The 19,424-nt window shown below is 33.7% G+C and overlaps 1 protein-coding gene across 1 annotated transcript in view; it reads right to left on the bottom strand.

Moving 5' to 3' along the window:
* Window positions 1-1,161: 1,161 nt before the first annotated feature.
* The window catches only part of LOC121392065 (neuroglian-like), a 45,621-nt gene continuing 27,358 nt past the window's right edge, over window positions 1,162-19,424 (bottom strand). The window contains exons 18-20 of the mRNA XM_041523453.1: window positions 15,221-15,394; window positions 9,144-9,231; window positions 1,162-4,638 (exon numbers count right to left, since the gene is read on the bottom strand). Coding sequence (XP_041379387.1) covers window positions 4,335-4,638; window positions 9,144-9,231; window positions 15,221-15,394 — 566 coding nt within the window. The 3' untranslated portion in view covers window positions 1,162-4,334. The remainder of the gene's footprint in view (window positions 4,639-9,143; window positions 9,232-15,220; window positions 15,395-19,424) is intronic.

The raw sequence follows: 19,424 nt of genomic DNA, 5'->3' as shown, positions 1-19,424 counted from the left end.
ATGAATCCTTACTCATAATGCATTTGCAAATGCAGCTCCTGAGACATACACAAATGTAATGTTGCACCAGCAGAGCATATCACTTCAAATTTGACATCTTCACTTGGCACATATCTAAACACCTAGGCAATTTTCCTTACTGTTTATATCAAACATTTAAAACCTCCATATATATATAACTATGAACACACACTCAGGAGGTAAAATAGCCAAATTCGGCATCTTCACTTGGCACATATGTAGGCTACACAGCTACTCAATTTTTCCCACTGTTTATAACACACACTTAAAACCTCCACATACAGATTATGAGATAACTATGAACAAAAATCAGGAGGTAAAATAACCAAGCAAAATACCCAAAGCCCAGGTCTTTTCCCCGTAAAATATGTTAGACATCATTAGGCAATGTCTATCAATACTGACAGAATTTTGGCAGTTGGGTTACAGAAGGAATTGGACAGGACACTTCAAATGGATGTTTGATCTGAAGCATACCATAATGAATTCATTCATGTTAACTCCAATGGTTTTATATGTCATTATTAAATGTTAATATGAAATGAAAATGTTCCATCCTTCCTGCCTATTTCAGTCTGATTTAGGTGTACCTTTATTAGGGTCTCCACGAGTACTCGAGTACGGACCAAGTCTAACAAAACTCGAGTCCGTTTACAGGACAAGAGTACCCATGCAAGGAAGATCACTCTCATTTAACTAAAAACACTTGGCTTGTTGCCAGTTACATTATAGGGTTATGAGACATGGAGGTAAAATACAAAAGTTGAATATATAGAATGCAATACAATGGCATAAATTGCCATTCATGTTTGGCCATGGAATTCAGATACATAATGCTATTTTATTCCTTCATCTCATTATCATCTGGTGTACTCGGATACTCAGATGTGGGTCAAGTTTGACCCTCGAATACTAAAGTCCAATATTTTGGACTCGTAGAGGCACTAACCTCTATATTGCATAAATATTTACTTCTGCTCTGCACCTCTTTATTATATCATTCACTTTGGTCCTGATTACACAACCTAGGTAGCTGATTTGTGTGCCCAGTACAGCGTGCTTGCATCTTAAATGGATATAATATGAAAATAAACTAAAAATTACTAATTGGTTGGAATTCATAACAACAGAATGGACACATTGTTTATATAAAAATCTTTTATTATTAAAAATGATTCTGCTGGAATGTAAAAAAAAGCTTCTACAAAATGATGCATGAATTTTGTAGAAATATTTACATATAAACTTTGAGTGAAAACAAAGATCTCCAATCATAACCCACAAAACTGTTTTCAACAAATACAAAAAGAAAAAACAAAAATGAATCAATGCTGATAAACTGTTCCAGTTTCGTTAGTCTCACTGAATATATATATATATATATAAAGAACATCTTCTGACTTCAAATTTCAACATGTACTTTCAACTTGTGTGGGCTAAAATCATTTATTTATAATCATGACTAATAAAAATACACATGTACCGGTACATACAAAATTATTCTAAATTACTAGAGTTATTTACAGTCTATACATAAAATATGCAATGTTAAAAGTTTCATTTTTAATTTTTTTTTTTTTTTTATAAAAAGTTTTATCAATGCAATGATATGTTAAAAGACGAAGGACTATTCATATTTTCCCCATAAATGTTAAGGTTTATGTTGACAGATCAAGTTATTACAGGAAGTAGTTTGAACCTGGTCTTCAGAGTTAAAAACAGTCAAAATAACTGCAGCCGTAACAATAACAAATATATCTCTCAATTTCGTAATAAATGGTCAAGTAGTCATGTAACAGTTATTTCTATAATGTGGAGTGCACACATGTTGTTGTCAACTGAAGTTCCACGCCTTTTTTAAAGGATTTTTCTGCAATCATAAATATAATCTAATACTCACACCTTGTAATGAGTTGCCAGGTGTTTGGCTTTCATTCAAATTATTGTTATGACTGTTGTTATCTTGATTATCAAAAACCTTATAATCCACACTCAAACTATGTTGGTCAGGATTAATTGGGGTTTTATTTACAAAACATGTTAAGTTCAAAATTTGGGGCAAATTGAGATGACCACATAAATAAATTGTTTGAAGTACTATAAAGGATTACATGCATGATAGTTAGTCCAAATAGGGTAACATTCCTTTATATGACTGACAGCGACATTAGACAGTGGTATATACAAAAAAACCATTGGTCTATCTACATTACAGGAATGTAAGAATGTTGATATGTAAAATAAGCATTCTGAGAATACTGCGAAAGCAATACATGTCCCCAACCAGACCCAAACATTTTCACATTTACTATGTTCAAGGGCCATAACTCTGAAAAATGGGTAAATCACCATAAAAATTAAACTTGATTTGTAATAATACATGATAAATCTACATAAAAAATTTCATCTCAATATCTTCAGGAATTGCAAAAATAAAATTAGGAAAACACATTTTCATATCTCCTAAGTTCAAGGGCCATAACTCTGTGAAACATGGATATATTGCCATAAAAGTATAACTTGATTTGTAACAGAAAATGTCAGCTCAGTATCTTGAAGCATTGCAAAAATAAAATTAGAAAAGCCAATTTTCATCTCTCCTAGTCCATAAAACTGTCACAAATGAGTAAATCATCATAAAAATCAAACTTGATCTGTAGTACATGATAGTGTTATAAACAAAATTTCAGCTTAATCTCTCAAGACTTGTGAAAAAAACATGAGAAAAACTATACGTAGGACAGACAGAGGAACTGAGATGAAACCTATAGTCCCCTCTGGTTGGACCGGTAGGAAACTAATAACAGTAAAAACTATGTACAATGATGTACACAATTAAAATATTACAGTCATGACAGAATTAACTTCTGTATTAATTTCCAAATGTAAATAATAATCTGAAATTATTTTTAAAAATCATTTCATACATATATCATTAATAAAAATGGCTTATTTGCATAATTTAACATTGCTTATATAAGCATAAGAAACAATAAAAAATAACTGGATAAAGGTACATGTACGATACGAGGAATGATATGCAATTTACATAATTATTAATAAAACTATTGAACGGATATATAGAGAATAACTAGTTAATGGCGTAGGATATTGCCGTTATCCTGTGAAGGTAAGAATGGGAAATTCTGCAAGGTTCTGCCGAGCAGAATTTCTCAGGTTCCAACGTCATGAACTAGTTATTATCTTTATCTTCCAGACAATAAAAATTAAGGAGTAAAGATATTATTTCTGTTATTTCAGCTACATTGTACAATAACCTAGAGGTCAAATGAGCGATTTTGTAATGTAGCTATGCATGTGACATCAAAAGTTATATCCTGCTATTATATGGATATGACTTTACTTTATCCGTCATCATAATCTGTCAATAGAAACGGTGGTTGCAAAATAAATTCATATACACATGCTCTCATGGAATATTTGAAGTGGATATATTTGACAACTAGCTATAAATTGTAAATACACATATACAGCGCAAATTCCATTACACAATTATAAAAATAGTTTCACTGTTTCAGTGTAAAGAAAACAAATTTGGGCCAATGGTTATAAAACTTTACAATTTAAATCTAAGACTTAATCTGACATAGCAAAACCATTCAGTTTGAATGAAACTTGATGCTATGAAATTTTATATTCACTAGCCCGGGAATGTTACATGCAAATGGCAAGGCACAGACCACTTTGGAAAGGATCTTTCTGATCTAATCCCTTTGTAAGGAATAAAATGTAGGTACGTACACTTTAGAAACAAAACTGCAAAATATATGATAAGAATCAGTTCTAAATATAATGTAAAAATATGACACTGGAGTGTTTAAAAATGTATTTAGAATGTACATAAAATATGTTTTATAAAATATTTTTAAAATCTAATATATAATTATGCTTCTTGCAAAATTGTTTTAAAAACTGAAGTAAAGATTATTTCTCAGTTGCCTAATTAAAGTTTACAATTTATTGTCTTAAGCACCAACTAAGTAAAAATAATTGTAAAAATCAAATATTGGTATCTTTTTCATTTCACAAATATTTAAAAGTTTTTTAAAAAGCATTCACTAAAATAACAATTTTCAATTATTCTTCTCAGCACCAATTAAAATAATAGTAGTTTTGATTCATACTATTTCTATCTTTTTTTATCATTTCACTATATTTTCAATTCTTCTAAAGAATAAAAAAACAACCTAACAGAAGTAATGATCTAAAGATTTGTTTTTTCATTTCACCGCGTTTTTCTAAGTATCACCTAAGCTCTGTATTAGCTAACACAGGTCTGTAAAATGGTGGATCTAGACGAAGGTGTCTGTTGGAGGAACCACCTGTTCAGGGGACATCTCGACTGTGTATCTCTGGTTTTTAGGGTAGCCGTCCCGGTCAAACTTATCAGGCTCTCTCTCGTCGACATCAGGGTCATATCCCGAGGGGCGGTTGTACTCTTCGTAGGCGTCGTCGTAAGGTTCGGAATGCCGTGGTTCCTGCGAGTAGTGGCCGGAGTAGCGACTGTCGTGGTCATCGCTATGGTAACTGTATGGACGCTTCTCCATACTCTCATTCAGCGAATGCTGGCTTCGCCTAAATCCATCTTCTTCGTCACTGCAAAAAAAAAAAGAGTAAAGTTTGTTTTATTTAACAACGCCACTAGAGCACATTGATTTTTCATCTTATCATCGGCTATTGGACGTCAAACATATGGTCATTCTGACACTGTTTTTTAGAGGAAACCTGCTGTTGCCACATAGGATACTCTTTTATGACAGGCAGCAAGGGATCTTTTATTTGTGCTTCCCACAGGTAGGATAGCACAAACCATGGCCTTTGTTGAACCAGTTATGGATCACTGGTTGGTGCAAGTGGTTTACACCTACCCATTGAGCCTTGCGGAGCACTCACTCTCAGGGTTTGAAGTCGGGTATCTGGATTAAAAATCCCATGGCTCTCAACTACGATCCGAACCCAGTACCTACCAGCCTGTAGACCGATGGCCTAACCACGACGCCACCGAAGCCGGTCCATTTTTGATAATTGACAGGAACATTATGTTCAGTATCGCGTTGCAATTCGCTACGCAAGTTTCAGAGATCGTTACACAATTTTGAAACATTAAACAGTAGTTGCTAATCAATTTTCAGCTGACTAGAAATATTGCTAATCAAGATTTTGAAAACATTTCTGAACATCCGATGTGCTTCTGGTCATCCTAGAGTCTCTAATACCATGGGTATGGAAAGATATGTTTTATTTAAAGGGAGGGTAAACTCAAATAAGAGCCTTATGTGTTGGAAAGATGCATACCCGAACCACCAACACATATTGACACTTTAACAAATGAAAAATGCGTAATTTTAGAGTTAATAAAAAACCATGATTATTCCTTCTAACTAGGGGCAGCCATTTTGTTTCGTTTTTGTGACGTCTGGTGGTATAGCTTGGGGCGAAGTGACGTCAGCTCCATCCAACCCCTCTTAAGCACAGTGTAAACAAACGCTCTAATTTACGACAAGGCACTTCGCTTTTATCAACCTGACTTGTAAAACAACATAAATGACTTGATAGTATAATAAACTATTTAACTAAATATATTTCAATTTGCATCAATAGAATGAAATGGAGTTATAGTATTTTTCTCTTTAAAAAAAATCCAAAGAAAAAATGCTTATTATTAGGCCTATTGGTAGGGTACGTTCGAGCAAAAACGACCACTCACAATACCCAAGTGATAATTTTCTTTTCTTTGAGACTACGTAATTGGTCAGTTTTGTGATTTTAGATGGGGAAAGTCTATTTAATCAAGGGTTTTACAGAATTACTTACAGTAATAAAGTGATAATGTCCATTATGATTTGAGGGGCGTCCGCGCGGCTAACAGACAATACCTTGTGATCTTAATAAAAGAGGCACGTCTTTTTAGTGTGTCTAGAGACCATCTAAATATACACCTGCCAATCAGGAACCACAGGTACAGGCTATGGAAAGAAAAGACCAATTAACCAAGAACACACTCCGATTATTATTTCAGTACATGGGTTAATTTATGTACAAAACAAGTATATATTATTTTTCAATACAAAATAAGCCACCATTGTCAAAGTGTTGAAATAACTATTATGTTGCCGGCTTACTGGGATGGATATTATTACAGAACATTGTGATGCATCTGCAAAAAATCAGGTATGTTTTGTTTCTTCAGTTCGAAGACTAATTCCTGACGGAGGGCGTATTCACTGGGATGGTACAAAATGGCTGCGCCCGTTATATATAATAGTTGTCACATTTAAGCATTTTATTAATTAACTATACGATTATACTTGATATTAAACGATAATGTGCATTATATATCGTTGAATATGCATACCAGGCTGAATGAATTAATTGTCCCTTCCTTTAACGACGTACTCAACACATTTTATTTACGATTATATGGCGTCAGACATATGGTTAAAGACCACACAGATACTGAGAGGAAACCCGCTGTCGCCACTTCATGGGCTACTCTTTCTGCTAATACCATGGTTATGGAGACGAACTCTAGTCTGTTTTTATGAGTATTTCCCTGTTTCACTGTCACAGACTCTTGTGTCACTCTATTGTAACTTTATTCAAATCTGTTACAGGTTTGTAGATCAACCAAACTTAGTGTCCATTTTCACAGGTTCAAACTAAGGTAGACCTGTGACTTTAATGGTACATGCAGACTGCAGAAAAGTGAGTTTGCATAAACTACTTATCAGTTAAATCTACAAATTTAAAACAAAAACTGAAACCAGTAAAGCACATTGATTTATGATCATAATCTGTTCGATGTCAAACATTTGGTAATTGTAACAAGAAGTCTTAGGAGGAAATCTGATAAAATTTCCATTAGCAGGGATCTTTTATAGCCACTTGCCAGACAGGACAGCACATACTCCATCCTTTGAGATACTTGTCATGGTGCACTCATTGGGATGGGTGGGACGTAGCCCAGTTGGTAAAACGTTTGCTTGGTGCGCTCTCGGTCTAGGATCGATCCCCATTGGTGGACCTATTGGGCTATTTCTCATTCCAGCCAGTGCTCCACAACTGGTGTAACAAAGGCCGTGGTATGTACTATCCTGTCTGTGAGATGGTGCATATAAAAGATCCCTTGCTGCTGATCGAAAAGAGTAGCCAATGAAGTGGCGACAGTGGGTTTCCTCTCTCAGTATCTGTATGGTCCGTAACCATATGTCTGACGCCATATAACCATAAATAAATGTGTTGAGTGTGTCGTTAAATAAAACATTTCCTTCCTTCCTTCGTTGGGATGGGGAAAAATACAATCAGATAATTAGTCCACTGAGGGGATTCGAACTTAGGAAAGTGAACTAGATTCTATCCCTTACATCTACAAAATTATAGGATTTCCCTGTTCAAACCACCTTTTGAAATAAGCATTTGTCTGTCCTGGCAAGTGAAAATCTGCTCAGATAAGCAAAATGTTCCTCAGTGGTTGTCCAGTGGACAAATAAAAATGTTCAGTACAGTTTCATGTTGAGTAATCAAAAACATCGTTCTGGTACTTGAACAAAACAAACACTTTTGGCTGACAAGTAGAAAATATTGGCTCACAATTAGAGCAGGTATACCGTATAAACCGTTCAGTATCGGTATCGTGTCAATACCGATTTACCGTACCGAGCACATTTCAAAATACTGAAATTTCGGTACTGAAAAATGTTTCCTGCCATTTTAGTAAAGCACTAACAATATAATCTGACAAACACAAAATGGGTTGGGTATAAATCAGACGAAAGCCGTGTGTATGGTTTCTAATTTTATTAAGATGAAATTAGCAGATGAGCCGTAATACTGAATACCATAATAATACTGAGGTAAACCACCCAAAATATACCGATATCGATACCGAACCTCTAACTTAATACCGCCCACTTCTCTACTGACAAGTAGATCTGTAGAAGTACCTGTCTGGTGGACAAGTGAGAAATTCTGCTTATTTCTATCACTGAAAATGATGTCTTAAATTAAATGCATAACAAGAAATTAGTTAATCAAAGCTAGACCTGCACAAACAAGCACTAGGGAAATTAAAATATGCTTGCAATTTTTAGATGCCCAATAAAAAAATATTTTTTCAAAAAGAAAATTCTTGACAATATTTAAAACTTTAAGAAGTATATTGGACACTTGAACAGACAATACCAAAGTTGCTAAACGTATGTTGTTATGGAACAGAAATTGTTATGAAATCTATATGAACTGATAAATATTTGAATATGACATTGTTTTTTTTCCTAGAATTTAAATACTTTAAACAAGCTCAATTAAAAGTATAAAATTAACTGCATTCAAAAGAAATTCAATCACTTAACACCTTAATGGCCCACATGCCATGTTACTTTTACCAAAGACAACTAATGGTCAGTACAAGAGAAACATATACAGTGAAACCTCTCAAAACCAGACCCTCTGTAAACCAGAACTCTCTCAAAACCGGACATTTTTCATGGTCTCCTTTTAAATATCAGTACAAAAGAGAACCTCTCTAAACTGGATACCCCTAAAAACCAGACATTTTACTTGGTCCCAAGCATGTCCGGTTTAGGGGGGTTGCACTGTATATGCAATTATAAATTAAAAAGAACACTCAACAAAACTACAAGTTGATCAAGATTCTTGTATCCACACTTATTAGTCACTAACTTTTAAAAGTTTAAAGTTTGTTTTGTTTAACAACACCACAAGAGCACACTGATTTGTTAATCACTGGCTATTTGATTTCAAAATTTGTAATTCTGTCACAGAGTCTTCAGAGTAAGCCCACTAAATGTTTTCATTTGCAGCAAGGGATATTTTATATGTACTTCCCTCCAGACAGGACTGCACATAACATGGCCTTTCAAATACCAATCGTGGGGTACTAATTAGGACAGAGAATAAACCAATAAGAGAATGGGTTCCTCCAAGGGGATTTGATCCTTCGACCCAAGCACATTAGCCAAGCACTCTTCCAATTAACCAAGATCCTGCTCCCAAGTCTATAAACATTCCTATGTCCGCACATACTAGTCAATAAATGTAACCATCCATTTATAAGAATGATAAAAATAACATCATCTCACCTGTCAGGGTGCCTGTCATACCACTCGTTGGAGAACGCTTTCGAATCGGTTCCTACATCCGATGATTTGCTGGGGAATCGGTGCGTGTCTACGAAATGCAAGCAGATGTAACACACAGTTAGGATGGCAGCTACATGCATAAAGCAAGCAAAGCAACAGCAAATTATTTTTCAAGTCTGACCGTCATACGAACAAGACATCTGAATACATGAAGTCAGCTTGTGACTAAAGTCTGACCGTCATACAAACAAGACATCTGAATCCATGAAGTCAGCTTGTGACTAAAGTCTGACCGTCATACGAACAAGACATCTGAATCCATGAAGTCAGCTTGTGACTAAAGTCTGACCATCATACGAACAAGACATCTGAATCCATGAAGTCAGCTTGTGATTAAAGTTTGCCCATCATACAAACTAAGACACTCATCTGAATCCATGAAGTTAGCTTGTTGTGACTCAAGTATGACCATCATACAAACTAGACACTCATCTGAATCCATGAAGTCAGCTTGTTGTGACTCAAGTCTGACCATCATACAAACTATAGTACTGTCGGAAATAGAATAAAAATTATTTTCGTCGATTATTTCTTACATATTAAACAGACAAGTAAATATTATGTAAATATCTATTTAATGATATTCTACCTAATTTAGCATTTACTTGTTTTGGCTCTCATTGGTATACAAGGTGGTGTTTACTCTTGAAATTAAAATAAAGATGTCGGTAAACAGGTGATTTCTGCACTTTATTGGAACAGACTATAATAAATTTTGATCAAAGTGTCAATTTCATTGCTGTTACAATATATGAGGGACTGTTTCTGATGACAGTTCACCCCTATTCCTCTCCAAAACAAAATATTTGTAGACATTTATAAGTAACTTTTAAGCAAAACTGTCAAGAACCATTCTGAGTTTGTGATCTATTATACCAGTATTAAAGGTGCTATCTCAAAGTTGCATAATGACAGCTATTGTAAATCATGTTTTTATTACATTTTGCTTTAACATTTAAATACTACACCTTTAACTATATGCCCATAAATGATTATAGGAAAAAAAAATTCTACTAGTAGAAAATACATTTTTATTGGAGAATCTTTATCACAAACAGATACTCACATATAACTATGATATAGCACCTTTAAGTTGTTGCAAGATTGTGTAAATTTCTTATGTACTAATATTGAATTTATATTCACTAAATATGCTGGTCATAATTAATAATTTATGCTGCAATTCAAAATAATCAGTTAACTTAAAGTTATAAATTAAAAGTTTGTTTAAGGGTAAATGAAATTGACACATACCATCAAAAATGTATTACAGTCTGTTCCAATAAAGGTCACAAATCTCCTGTTTACTGACTTTATTTTAATTTCAAGAGTAAACACCACCTTGTACATCAATGAGAGCCAAAACAAGTAAATGCTAAATTAGGTAGAGTATCATTAAATAGGTATTTACAAAATATTTACTGGTCAGTTTAATATGAAAGAAATAATTAACGAAAATAATTTTTATTCTATTTCCGACACTACTTTAGACACTCATGAGCACATTCAAGTCAGCTTGTTGTGACTCAAGTCTGACCATCATACAAAACTAGACGCTCATGAGCACATTCAAGTCAGCTTGGTATAATTATTGATGACATATACATCACACCTGAGGTTTGCTGTCAGTACTGTAATTATGTTACAAATTACACATACTTAATCAATATTTTATAATTTTTAGAGTTTTAGGTTTTTAAAAATATCTATTACAATAAATAACGTATTACAATATTTCAATAAATGTGTAAAAATTTAAGCACATTATAATAACAAATGAAAAGGGACATTCAATAGCTTTATTTTCAGAATGAGGCCCAGGGTACCTGATGACTTTAGAGCATACTACATGAGTGGCTGTTTAACAGTTAAGATATATCATTTATATTACAATTAGTTCTTTCAAAATGTATCTAACGAGTAAAATAAATAATTATATGGTATATAATGAATACAAATATTGTATTCTATTTCTTAATCCAGGTTTTTACCATTTTTTAAATGCCTTTTCTAAATTACACTTAATGTACATATCTTGTACTTGACAATTTACCGTTATGCCATAATCAGGTAGAGTTAAATGTTAAACGGTCTTTGATGTCTAGGTTATCATCATGAATAAGCTAATCAGGACCCCGTTTTATGAAGCAAATTTAGCACTAAGATCACCTTGAGTGCATTGCTACCTTATGCTCTTAAGATGATGTTGGCACTAAAATTGCTTTGTAAAACAGGGCCCACATGTCTTAAGTGTAGTCACTGTGTTAATATTCACATTTAACAAATAATTTCTGCTATTTATAGAACTAATCAATCAATATAGAAAACAACAATAATATGATACTGATGATGTGACTATAAACAATGAGAAGACAAAGGAGTGCAAACAAAATATATGGTTAAGTAAATAAAATTAAAATGAAAACATTCCACGAAGCAGTGACTACAGAAATCTACCACCTATAAGAATCGGTGAAATGTTTTAATAAGCTAAACTATGAAACAGAAACAGCTCAGAGTAATGGTTGGCATTGTTATTATTATTATTATTTCAGTAAGTACAATACACAGCTCAAGTTAAGTAACATGCTACTGCATTAATAGTATAGTTATGTGTACATACAAAGTTAAGTCAACTTAAAAGTAAAATATGCCCAAAACAGTATAGTAATTAAAGGGGTCATTCACAATTACCAACAATTTCACCAGTATACAAACTGTACTCATTGTTGGTACACCCTTTCCCCTCTTTAATTTTCTTACAAATATCTTTTATTAAAAAAATTTTTTGGAATCAACTCCCTTCCACTACCATATGATTTGTATACTTGTCAAAATGTTAATGACTGCAAATGACCCCTCAGTAATACATTTCAAAAACACACAATACTCAAATCAATTCACCCATTTAAAATTCTCATAGCTTCCAAATAGCATTCAAATGCATTAAATTTTACATAATTCAATTTTGTTTTAAAACAATTGTAATGGGTTACAATGAGCAATATGTTTTGAAGGATGGCCCAAGAAGTACCTATATACATACATTTCAGAACATGCTAAATGGGTGAACCATGAAGAAATACTGCCAAGCAAAGCAAGTGCAAAGAGCATGATTAGGCAACTAAAAACTCAAACATTACTGTCTCTGAAAACATTGCTTTTTCAATGAGAGAAGCCCATGTAGTGGCAACAGCTTTCCTCTACCTCTCTCAACCAAGCGTCAAACTAACCATATGTCAGACACCAAAAAGCCATTGTTTAAAATGTGCTGAAGTGTTTTAAAACAAATATTCCTTTACTTTATACTATTTTAGTTTCCCCATGTTCAATAAGAGAAGCCTCTATCTCTTTCTCAACCAAGTGACAAACTAACCATGTGATAAGCCATTGTTTAAAATGTGCTGAAGTGTTCTAAAACAAATATTTCTTTACTGTATACTGTTTTAGTTCCCCAAAGTGCAATAAGAGTAGCCCATTTAGTGGCAACAGTTTTCCTCTCTCTCTATCAACCAAGCATCAAACTAACCATGTTAAGCCATTGTTTAAAATGTGATGAAGTGTTGTTAAAACATATATTCCTTTACTGTATACTATTTTAGTTACCCCCAAATTCCCCCTACTTCGGAGTAAAACGTAAATGAAATTTGGTATATGACACTATAGCACATTCTGAACTACAGTTAATGTGAGATGAATCTTGCTGCTGTGATATTAACCACTGTTTAACTAGTAGCAGCAAGGTATTTTTTATATGCACTGTTCCCAGATACGGTACTAAGACCTGTGATATACAGTTATGGAGCAATGTTCTGGTTGATAAGCCCCACAAACGCCTTTCCAGAAGGTCAATAAAAGTAATGTAAAGTTTGTTTTATTTAATGACGCCACTAGAGCACATTGATTTTTCATCTTATCATCGGCTATTGGACGTCAAACATATGGTCATTCTAAACCTGTTTTTTTAGAGGAAACCTGCTATTGCCACATAGGGTACTCTTTTACGACAGGCAGCTAGGGATCTTTTATTTGTGCTTCCTACAGTCAGGATAGCACAAACCGTGGCCTTTGTTGAACCAGTTATGGATCAATGGTCAGTGCAAGTGGTTTACACCTACTCAATGAGCCTTGCAGAGCACTCACTCAGGGTTTGGATTTGGTATCTGGATTAAAAATCCCATGCCTCGACTGGGATCCGAACCCAGTACCTACCAGCCTGTAGACGGATGGCCAAACCACAACGCCACCAAGGCCGGTGCCAGAAGGTCAGGGTTGGGAAATGGCCCAGTGGTAAAGCGTTCTCTCGATGTGCGGTTGGTTTGGGATCGATTCTCGTTCCAGCCAGTGCACCACGACTGGTACAAAGGTTGTGGTATGTACTACCCTGTCTGTGGGATGGTGCATATAAAAGAACCCTTGCTGCTAACCGAAAAGAGTAGCCCATGAAGTGGCGACAGTGGGTTTCCTCTCTCAATATCCATGTAGTCCTTAACCATATGTCTGACGCCATATAACCATAAATAAAATGTGTTGAGTGTGTCGTTAAATAAAACATTTCCTTCTTTGCCAGAAGGTCAATCCACCGTTGGGAATGGATTCTCAAACTCAAACAAGTACTTCATCACTGAACCAATCTTGGTCCAAGGACATCAGTCAAGTTAGACTGTTAGTTATCAATTACATGGGATTGTAAAAACATCATTGATTAAGGAGGATAAAAAGTTTTTTGTTTTTCTTAAAAATGACCTCACTATAGTCTTTTCCACAGGAAATGCCGTTTTTCATACTATGGAATTTACTACAAGTTATTTATTTCTGAGACAATTGTTTTCTTAAATTGCACACAAAAATAGTGTTATTTTATTTTCAAAACAGTTTTACTTTTTTTCTTACATTAAACCAAACTGAAATGAGAAATGTTTTATTTAATGACGCACTCAACACATTTTATTTACGGTTATATGGCGTCAAGACATATGGTTAAGAACCACATAGATATTGAGATAGGAAACCCACTGTCGCCACTTCATCGGCTACTCTTTTCGATTAGCAGCAAGGGATCTTTTATATGCACCATCCCACAGACAGGGTAGTACATACCACAGCCTTTGATAAACCAGTCGTGGTGCACTGGCTGGAACGAGAGTTAGCCCAATGGGCCCACTGACGGGGATTGATCCCACACCAACCACATATCGAGCGAGTGCTTTACCACTGGCCTATGTCCCACCCACTAAACCAAACTGAAATTATTTACAAAAATATTTTTGTAGGAGGATTGGATGGACTACAGATTACAATGATTAACTAATCGTCGGCTATTGGATGTCAAACATTGGAGAATTCCCACATGTAGTCTTCAGATAAAACTTGTTTCCATTGGCAGCAAGGGATCATTTATATACAGATAGGATAGCACATACAACGGTAGACATTTGTATTGAATGTTGTATATGAATTCCTGAAGATGGGCAGAGACAGTAATATTTGGTCCAAGAGGTAACATCTCAGGTGTGTAGATCTGGTCCAGTTTGACCATAAAACCAGTCAACAAATGATTATCATGTTTTTTTTTTTTTTAAACATCTTTCATTAAAAATTGCAGTCTTACTTCACCATCTCATCGCCTTTAATGTATTAGAGGAAGCTTCACATGTTTTGTGAATTAAGAATGAATTTCTACATTTTTATTTGACATATTAGTGACTGCATTTAAAACTCACAAGGGAAAACAAATGTATGGTAATTGATCAATTCCAAACAGTTAAAAAACAGAAGAAATTTTTTTTTATTCAAATATTCAATCTGTACCAGTTAATTATTCAATCTGTACCAGTTAATTACTGTAGAACAAGCAGATCAGTAAAACATTTTTTTTGGAATTTTGTCTCAAAATACACTATGTTATGAGATCCAAAACCACTAGAAATAGTATTTTGGTTAGCTTGAAAACCTGAGATGTTGCCTCATTTGTACTAGAAAGCATACAACGATGATAAACGACAACTTACTTATACCTGAATATTGAGTATCCTTGTAGACATCGGTGCGTTCGTGCTTGTCCTCACCGCCACAGTCAAAGCCTTTCTTCCAGCAGAAGTACACCAAAATGGCAATGACAATGATGGCGATGACTGCCAACAACATTCCAATAAACCACCAGATATTACCAACCAATGCTGATGCTGCGGCTGGAAAAAAAAAAAAAAAAAAAACAAATTGTTTTAAAGTTTCAATCTTAGCATCATTAAATTTATTTATTTATTAATTTTTTTTAGTCACAGATACCCTGTTACAAGTAACTGTCTCAGTCCAGGGGAAAAGGGACAGGTGGTCTACATGACCCAGCAATGATAAGATTTTCTTTTCTTTTCTAAACTGACTAATGACAATTTGAAGTCACCTGGAATTAAAAAAAAACCAGTATTTGTATAACATTAAGTATTAGACCTTAGTGAAGGAAGGAAGGAAATGTTTTATTTAACGACGCACTCAACACATTTTATTTACGGTTATATGGCATCAAATTGAAATAGCCTTTTTTTGAAATTAAACACACTTTTTATATTTGACTACAACTTTAAAAAACAAATTGTGTCTGGTTTCAACTTTATTTACAAAGTTAACCTTTACCATACATTTTACACAGTGTGTGTGTGTGTGTGTGTGTGTGTGTGTGACATGTTCGCATATACAGGATAAGATGGGTGCTTTTTTAAAATCAGATTTCAGCTTTCTTTTTTTTTTGTCTAAAATGTTTTTTTTAATACTAAACTGTAAATATATGTCATGCTTGTAACGGAGCAAAAGAAATGGACAATACACATACATGTTTATATACTGTATTGAAACTTGAATGTATACCATGTTTATATATATCATTTAAATTTGTTTGTATGCAACTGAGTAAAATAGATGTACCGTATTTTCCGGCCTATTATACGCACTGGTGTATAAACCGCACCCCTTGTTTTTAGACAAAGTTCCGACCTTCGTCCGTACATAAACCGCACCTTTAAATAAACCGCGGTTGAAATAAAGCCATAAACTTAATTACAGTTATTTATTGTTTGTATTTAATAATAATAAAGAGATCCATTCTCCCTTAAATTTAAACAATAAATAACTGTCGATTGTGTACGTGGCTTTCAGTTTCATTTCACCTAATCGTAAGTTTCGTAAACAAAACACACTGTTGACAAAGCCCACTATTTTTATGAAAATATTAACAAGAACTTGGTAATGCATTGTTCGTAATCTTGCATTAGTTGCAAAGAAAAAAAAATACTTGATAACATTTTATTTGTTCCCGTATGATTACAAAGCGTGAACCCCAAAAAGTTCACAAGTAAAAATTACTTGTACTCACTCGATTACACGTTTCTCTGTAACCTAATTAGCATGCCATGTGCATTCTTTTTGCTAAATTTAAAGAATTTTCACCTGTTCTACATTTCTAGTAATTTTATTAAAATCCATGGGCATTTTAACATGAAATTACACCCATATATACCATAATGATCCACCTACGTAATGACAGCATTTTGTAGATGGTTATTTTATTTATGTTACCATGGCAACAGCTGCAAATTTCAATATACAATTTTTTCATTAATAATTAAGAAAACATGAATAAAACACTACTATTTTTTTTTAAATTTAAGTGTATGCTGTGATTTATTAAGCATAGTGATTGATTTAAAGAAAAAATTAAGCAGACTGCCATTTTTTTCAGAATAATAGGGTGCAATGCACATTCTGTCATCAATGCTTTTTTGTAAATTATGAAGATAATGTCCAACATTAACTATTATACATTTTTAGTAATATTATTAAAATCAGTTGACATTTCAGCATGAAATTACACACATATATACTAAGAATATCCATCTACATAACGCTAACATTTTATAGTCAGTTATATTATTTATGTTACCATGGCAACAGCTGCAAATTTCAATATACCATATTTTCATTAATAATTATGAAAACTTTAATTAAAAACTAATATTTTTCTTTTAATTTAAGTCTATGCTGTGATTTATTAACCATACTGCTTGATGTAAAGAAAAAATTAAGTTGACAACCACGTTTTTTCTGAAAAATAGGGTCAGATGCGCATTCGGCTATCAACACATTTTTGTAAATTATGAACATAATTTCCAACATTAACTATTATACATTTCTGGTAATATTATTAAAATCAGTTGACATTTCAGCATGAAATTACACACATATATACTAAGAATATCCACCTATGTAAGGCTAACATTTTATAGTCAGTTATATTATTTATGTTACCATGGCAACACCTGCAAATTTCAATATACCATATTTTCATTAATAATTATGAAAACTTTAATTAAAAAATGTTTGTTTTTTTAAATTTAAGTCTATGCTGTGATTTATTAACCATACTGCTTGATGTAAAGAAACAATTAAGTCGACAACCGCGGTTTGTCTGAAAAATAGGGTCAGATGCGCATTCGGCTATCATCGCATTTTTGTAAGTTATGAACATAATTTCCAGCATTAACTATTATACAGTCCTGGTAATATTATTAAAATCAGTTGACATTTCAGCATGAAATTACACACATATATACTAAGAATATCCACCTACGTAAGGCTAACATTTTATAGTCAGTTATATTATTTATGTTACCATGGCAACACCTGCAAATTTCAATATACCATATTTTCATTAATAATTATGAAAACTTTAATAGATCTTTATAACATTTGCAGATATGTGTTCAGGGAATGGGTCGACCCCCCCCCCCCCCTTTCCGGTCCCTGCTCGAGCAGATTTAAAAAAAAAAAATTCAATACATATTCCGGCGGAGCATTACAGAAATCCCCTATAAACTTCGCTCTCCAGACACCCCTACCTAAAATCCCAGCACACATGCATGATTTTTAAAAGATTGTCATCCACCATACAACATTATTACAAAACATTCACTGCTTATATACGCTTATTCATAAAAAGCCATGCACGACCCCCCCCCCCCCCCCACACACACACCAAATCCTTGGATCCGCGACTGGTACAGTAATAAAAACAAAAAACCGGTGGCGCCACATAATTATGTGTGACACACAACGAGAATGTTTTGTGATTGGTTATTGAAAATAATGTAGGTCATGGTATTCTGCAGACTACTTCAGCAGATATTCGTAACCTATCGTTTGTAATTCGGTTTTTTAAAATGAGAACAAATATATATCCACTCAGTAGTGATTAATACTGATGTGAATGTTGAAAAGGAAAAACTGGCAGAAAAACAACACACAACAAAACAACGACGAACACAGAGCACATGTGCATATTCGATCATATAGTCGACGTAACTGTTCAAGTAAACATAGTTAGTTAGAATATCGTCTGCTGTAGTATAAGTAACCACGTTGTAATTATTAATGAAAACAGTTAGCCGCACATGCAAGCAATGTGTACTACTGCTGTCAAATTGTATGGCGGGAAATGTGCTGTCACATGACCTGTTGTTTATAAATAGAAACAGGGAAATGGCGCTTTTCGACGACTGTTTATGCCGTCGGATTACAATTATTTGATTGTGTTTATACCTTTTTTAGGCATTAAAAGTGATACTTTTTCTAATTTAATGCAACTGTCATAATGTAGTTCATATATAATAGTATATTATGACAACTTTGTAGAGATAAAAGAAACCGCTACCAAAAAAACAAGAAACAATAACAAACAATACCACGGGTCATTTTTGTTTTAAAAAAAACATAAGATGTACACCAGCAATTTAGCAAATATTTAGATATGTCATTCTAAGACTATTTATTGACATTTTCTTACTTTGTTTTTGACAAAAATGTCAACAATTAATTTAGAAAACGATTTTTAAATGAAAACAATGCAAAGTGACGTCATTGTGATGACGCTTGACGTGTATACACGTCAACGGCAGGATAAGGGTTAATAAAGAGCCATAAAGTCCCAGTCATTTGGTATGCTATATTATTATTATGAGAATGAAAAAAGAAGAAGTGCTGTTTATACGCACAGCGTTTACTGTAAAATTCATAAATAAACCGCACCGTTTTATAAACCACACTTTGCAATTCACAGTAAAAAAGTAGCGGCTTATATGCCGGAAAATACAGTACTGTGGGCGGGAGGCCTTAAAGTTGAATAAACGCTTTTGTATTTATATTTGCCTGTAAACACATTTAATGTTATGA

Source organism: Gigantopelta aegis, unplaced genomic scaffold (genome assembly GCF_016097555.1).
Source record: "Gigantopelta aegis isolate Gae_Host unplaced genomic scaffold, Gae_host_genome ctg3356_pilon_pilon:::debris, whole genome shotgun sequence".
Taxonomy (NCBI): domain Eukaryota; kingdom Metazoa; phylum Mollusca; class Gastropoda; order Neomphalida; family Peltospiridae; genus Gigantopelta; species Gigantopelta aegis.
Note: the sequence above shows the minus strand (reverse complement) of the source record. Positions and strands in the feature narration are given on the sequence as shown.